At 35.6% G+C, this 6000-nt stretch overlaps 1 protein-coding gene across 1 annotated transcript; it reads left to right on the top strand.

Moving 5' to 3' along the window:
• The first annotated feature begins 1126 nt into the window (after positions 1-1126).
• Positions 1127-3071, top strand: LOC142344871 (nondiscriminating glutamyl-tRNA synthetase EARS2, mitochondrial-like). The gene has a single exon (XM_075396906.1). The coding sequence runs from the start codon at positions 1190-1192 to the stop codon at positions 2900-2902; it is 1713 nt and encodes a 570-aa protein (XP_075253021.1). The 5' UTR covers positions 1127-1189; the 3' UTR covers positions 2903-3071.
• The last annotated feature ends 2929 nt before the right edge of the window (positions 3072-6000 follow it).

Raw genomic sequence — 6000 nt, 5'->3', positions numbered from 1 at the left:
AAAAATTTAATAAAATTTGAACAAAAAGACTCGGATAAAACCAATCGACAAACCTCCCCAATCCTTAAAAGTAAAAGCAATAACATTTTTGTTAAAAGATTGAACAAGTATTAGCAAAATTGGCAAAAATTTGGTCAACAATACTAAAAATGTGAAAAGGCAACGGAGTTCCGTTTTATATTCAAAAAAGCTCGATAACTCCCCGCACAAAAACCAGAATTTTTCTATTCCATATTCTACGCTGCAGGGGCTTTCTAATCATAGCAGTCTCAATTCTCTAGGATTAATATATGGATCGGCCAAAGTTGACTGAACACAAAATCCATTTGAGTATATAGTTCCTCTCCCCACAACTGGTTGGGAACAAAATTATAGAACTGTACAGAAATAAAAATATATTGCGGTCACTTCAAACAAATAAAGACGATAATTTGCAGTTGGTCAAACTCTCAATTTTGTTTTTCAAAAACCTTTGGACCTCTCTGCTTCCCTTGATTGCAAAAACATTGCAGTGGTAAATTTAATAATTTTAAACTTGTAATATTTAACCCCTAGGTTATATTTTCAATTTACTTGTTTAAACAAAAAAAATAATACGTGAACGGAAATTGATCAAAATTGCTGTAGTTTTTTCGAGAGAAATTTTGGAAAACTTAAGAAAACTTTTTCGAACTGTTGATATACATTTGAAAACCATGTTCAATTTAAGCAATTAATTCAGAAAAATAAAAGTAAAGGAGTCACATGTTTTTCACTTAATCACATTTATTATAAAACCATTTTGGTGCCTTTCTTTCATTTCGCGGTGCCAATCTTTGGATTCGATTCCATTCTCAAAAGGAGGTCTGTCTTTTGCAAAACATTTTGGGTTTATGACTAGCCATTTCGATGATATTTCAAACTGCTATCAGACGACGTTTCAAACTGCTATCGTGCTGTTGAATTTCTCAACATTTTGTATTTTTGTAAGTTTTTCTTCGGTTGTAGGTAAAGAGTCAGTTGTTGCTTTATTTGAATCAAACATGTTGAGAACTGAGAAAGGATTGTTAGAGCGTCATTGAATGCTGTTTAAATTGCGATATTCATCTTTGTTCTTCCACAAATCGCAGTCAAATTGTATATAACCAAAACTAAGATTGGGAATCGTAACTTTGCGTCGTGTGCTTACCTTTCCTTTTTTAGTCCGTTAATGATAGTTTTGCGTACGGTGAGGGTTTCGGAGAATTTTTTGACCCGGTTGCTGCTCACATCGAATGTCCCAACGAGGTGCTGTTGTCATAAAAGGCAAAGGGAACCATCCGGAGCGACAACCGCTGAGACCGTCAGAACCCGATTTGCGCCGAGTCCAACGGGTATTATACACCTGGGAGGCTTAAGAACAGCTTTGTACAATTACCTGTTTGCTAAAAAGAATGGAGGCTCATTTATTTTGCGCATTGAAGACACAGATCGAACTAGATTACACGACAGAGCTTTGGAGTCGATATGGGAGGCTTTAAAGTTTGTAAATCTAATTCCCGATGAAGGACCGCTAAACGAGTCAATGAAGAGTGAAAAGGGTCACTATGGACCTTATGTTCAGTCAGAAAGATTAGAAATCTACCAAAAATATGCTGATAAATTGCTTGAAGAAGGCAAAGCATATCGTTGTTTCTGTTCCAGTCACAGGCTGACAATGATTAAACATGCCGCCTATGTCAGCCGAACAGTTCCAAAATACGATGGAAAATGTAGAAATATGTCTGAAACCGAATTAAACGAACGCCTCGCGAGAAAAGAACCGTTTACGTTACGGTTGAAATTGCCCGATGCTTCCGAAAGTCAAGGGCTGGAAAGATACGAAGACAAAGTTCACGGTTCAACTCCCGGAGTCGTCGAGGAAGGTGACTTCATAATTATAAAATCCGATGGGTTCCCAACGTACCATTTTGCGAATGTTGTTGATGACCATTTGATGAAGATTACTCATGTGTTGCGAGGCGCCGAGTGGCTGGCAGCCGTTCCTAGACACCTGTTTTTGTATAAACAGTTGGGTTTTACCCCACCTGTGATTCATCATTTACCCTTAATTGCAAATGAATCGGGTCAAAAGTTATCGAAACGCGATAGTCAGACGATTCGAGTTTCCAATTTCATCGAAACTGGATACAGTCCAGACGCGTTGTTGAATTATTTGACCATGACTGGGGGTGGCTTTCCTAGTTTGAGTGGAAGTAGGGATGGGCACAGTCAATTAATGAGCTTGCATGAAATGTGTGAAAAATTTGAACTTGATTCTATAAAACATAATTCGGCACAGCTTGATCAGAAGAAATTAGATTATTTGAGCAGAATTGATCTTCAGCAGAAATGGAGGACAGAAACAGGTCAAACTTTGATTGTTGATGAATTGAAAAAACATCTGGAAGATTTATATCTTGACGAAGCGAGAATGGACGACAATACATTACACAGAATGTTAGAACACAGAATTCGAGATGTAAAAACGGTCAAAGAATTTGTGTACTCGTTAGAAACGCGCTTTTTATGGGCTTGGGAATCGCCATTTGAAATTTCATTCAGAAAAATACCAAAACAGAACAAAGTGATAGACTACGCTATTGACAAGATATCACAATGCGAGGAACCATTGTCACATGCAAACTTGGAGAGCATGTTATATCCCGAAGATTGCCCCTTTGTGAAATCAAAACTGTTCACGTGCATAAGGTTGTGTTTGTCAATACATAAGAGTGGTCCGCGTGTTTTGGACATGATTATGATGTTAGGAAAAGAGGAATCAATAAGAAGGTTGCAAGTTACAGTTGACACTTTGAGAGCGACACGTGATCAAACACGCCGAGATGAAAGAGAAAAAGAAAGGAGGGAAAAACTTCAAGCTTCTGGGAATAAATTGAACTGATATGATTTGAAAATTTGAATCTAAAGAATTTTAGCTACATTTTTCCGCAGCCAAAATCTATATCAGAGCCTTATGTATCTTACCTTAGCCTGAGTAAAATGGCTCACAATTAATCTAGATTTAGCAAGTAGAAAAGAGAGCATCGATACTTACACTTTTTGTCCTTGCACTTTTGGCCTCTGAAATTGAGATAATACGTAATACTTGCTTACCTGAAACCACAATAGAAATGTAATGAAGGCGTACAAATTTCATGATAAAATAATGTTTGTTCAACTATGATTAAGTTCACATTTGCTTTAGACGTTAGAGGAAAATGTGATTAATTGATTACTTTTTTTCCTATAAATCAATTTTATGTTGATCTGGTCACAGGGGGTCACGTATTCTCATTTTCACATATAGGCAAGAACACTAGTGTACGGGCCCAAATTGTCAAAGAAATCCCAGAACTTAATCCCAGATGAGTCTTATTTATTCATTTTGACACAACAGGATGAAAATAAGCAGTTACTTAGTTATGTTTAATTGCTCTTGAACGGTCAATATTTTGATCTAACCTAGAATAGTTGTACAAGATGCCTCCAAGCTTCTTGAAAAAATTTTAACCCAGTTGTTTTGCGAGTCTTCAAGTTTCAATCAGCTTTCTTCTGTAAGCGTCAAACTTGAGAAGACTTGCAAAATTTTCATTCACAATTTGTAATTGGGTTTCCTAAAAAAAATTGTAAGCGTGAACTAAAATTACGGGCTACTCCAAGTACCTATCGTGGTATGTTTCTGTTGTTAACCTGTAGCAGTTTCAGATGTGATTTAACAAGGAGGCTCGGTAATTTGCGTACGCACATAAGGTTCCGACCCCGCTCATCCACATTCTTGACTTAATTGGCTACCAAATGAAGCGATAAAAACTTTCAACATACATATCGTTCCATAAACAATCAATGGAATACAATAATGCGATCCTAGAGGGCCGATGAACCTTGTTGATAATATGACTACTAGAAAGGACAAACATAGCTGGCAGATTGCCAGAAAATAGCCGCAATAGATTCGTAGATCGGTAGTCTAAAAAAACAGTAAAAAAGACAGACCAAAAAAATTAGTCTTTTCATTGAAGGCTGATCTGTTATATTTTGATTAAAAATCTGTATAAGTTATTGCTGCCTCTATTAGCTGATCTCAAATAACCTTCATTTAGAGTGACACACACCCATTTGACCTTATCTCTTTGAATTAAAGTAAATAAAAGTCAATTTCAAAGAGAGGAAGTCATTTTTGAGAGTGAGGTAAGTCAAGTGTGACCAAAAATTTAATCACGCGCATGAACAAAAAAACTCGCTCTCCACTAAGAGCGAAAAATGACGTCACACATGCAATTCAGTTGAAATTGCATGAACGAATGAACAAAAAGTGGCTGTGACGTCATATGGTCGTAACAAAAATCATGACGACGAAATAAAAAAAAAAACCAAGAGAAGGCCAATAATAGCCCCAGCTATCGCTGTGCGGCTATTAATAATATCAAACAAACTTTTTTTACGACCAAAACTCGATTTTTATAATAAAATCATAAAATCAAACTCGCATCAGATAAAATCTAAACGAAACAATTTAACCAATACATCATTAGAAAAAATATGGAACCTGTCCTCAATGCGACTGGTTAATAGGTCCACAAAAAGGGGCAAAGAGGTCGAAGTTCAAAAACACGTTTTTTTAAAGAATTAATTTCACTAAAATCCCAAAAATGTTCATATGTCTCCATAGGAAGCAATTGGACATGTCGTTATCCAATGTTTAATTGTGCAAAATTTCAAAGCCAATGGGATTTATGACTATTGTTATAAATAAAAAAACAAAAATCGTATAAAATGTTGTAATACAAAAAAATCAAATGTTTTTGTGAAATCTCGTAGCAACAGCAGTAACAAAGCCGAAAAACAAATGTTCGAAGCTTAAGCCGTTATAGAGATTAAATTATAGTTCACTGGAAACGGGTGGTGACCTGTGTTTACAGAGACTGAGCTACAAATCGACGGAAAATGTAATTAAAAATGACGAAGCTCAAAAACCCAATTATGTTTTTGAAAACAAATATTTTCAAAAGTCAACAGACTTCAAAAAGATTTCAAAAAACAGCGATGGATTAAATAAAATACCTCAGGAAGCCAATTGGTCCTGTTAATAATGAGACTAAGTCACGATCCCTCAAATTAATAGCAAATTTATAAGCGGCCAAAACGAACCATTTTCCGAGATCACACTGTTCAAGGCACTATAATAATGAGATCTTACCTGCAAGAACTGTATAGCGTCAATTTTTTCTCATTTTAACATCAAAGAGTCTTGCTTCTAAAAAGACTTTGTAGACATGACCACAAAAAGATACCCAGAAATTAAACAGTATAGAGGTCACGAAAATTTATTATGAAATTAGTGGTCGAAGCAATCAGTCACAACGCATAACCCAGCGTGAAACGTATAAAAAACTGCTTGAATCGACGAAATTAATTGAGACTTCTAATTAGTGAGGTTGAGTCACAAGGCTACGAAAACGAAAGCAAAAATGATAGTTGAAAAAAATTTTTTCATTTCAATTTAAAAGTTATTAAAACAAACAGCTGTGAACTGAATTTTTAACTAGGTTCAGTTATACGTCCCGGGGAAGCAATTGAGAACTATCGTTATTAGGTATATTTCGGATAACAACAAAAAAAGACAAACGTTGGCAAAAAACAAAAGAAATCCATAAAAATTTTAGATTAACTACTGTGTCTCAGCCCAAAAAGCATAAACTATATAAGAAAAACAATTATCTATTCAGATACGCGTTTTTCTATCGCTGTGTATTTTCCGTACTATGCTTTCCTTTACTCGCACTTGTGAATAATGCGATAGTACGACAAGGAGGCAAACTGAACTCTAAAATATGCAGTTATGCTAAAAAAAAATGGAAAAAGCGTAGTTTCAAATCAAGGAGACCATTAGTTGAACATAAAAATGTTACGGACATTAGTTTATAACCCACAGGAAAGTGTTTTTTGCCTGTTTTTACTGAGCCTGCGCCCGAAGTTGAGAAAAAAGAGAAAATAGTGGCA

The sequence above is a fragment of the Convolutriloba macropyga genome, chromosome 8 (genome assembly GCF_964194025.1).
Source record: "Convolutriloba macropyga chromosome 8, txConMacr16.3, whole genome shotgun sequence".
NCBI classification, from domain to species: domain Eukaryota; kingdom Metazoa; phylum Xenacoelomorpha; order Acoela; family Convolutidae; genus Convolutriloba; species Convolutriloba macropyga.
The sequence above is the reverse complement of the archived record's forward strand: the minus strand, read 5'-3'. Positions and strand labels throughout refer to the sequence as shown.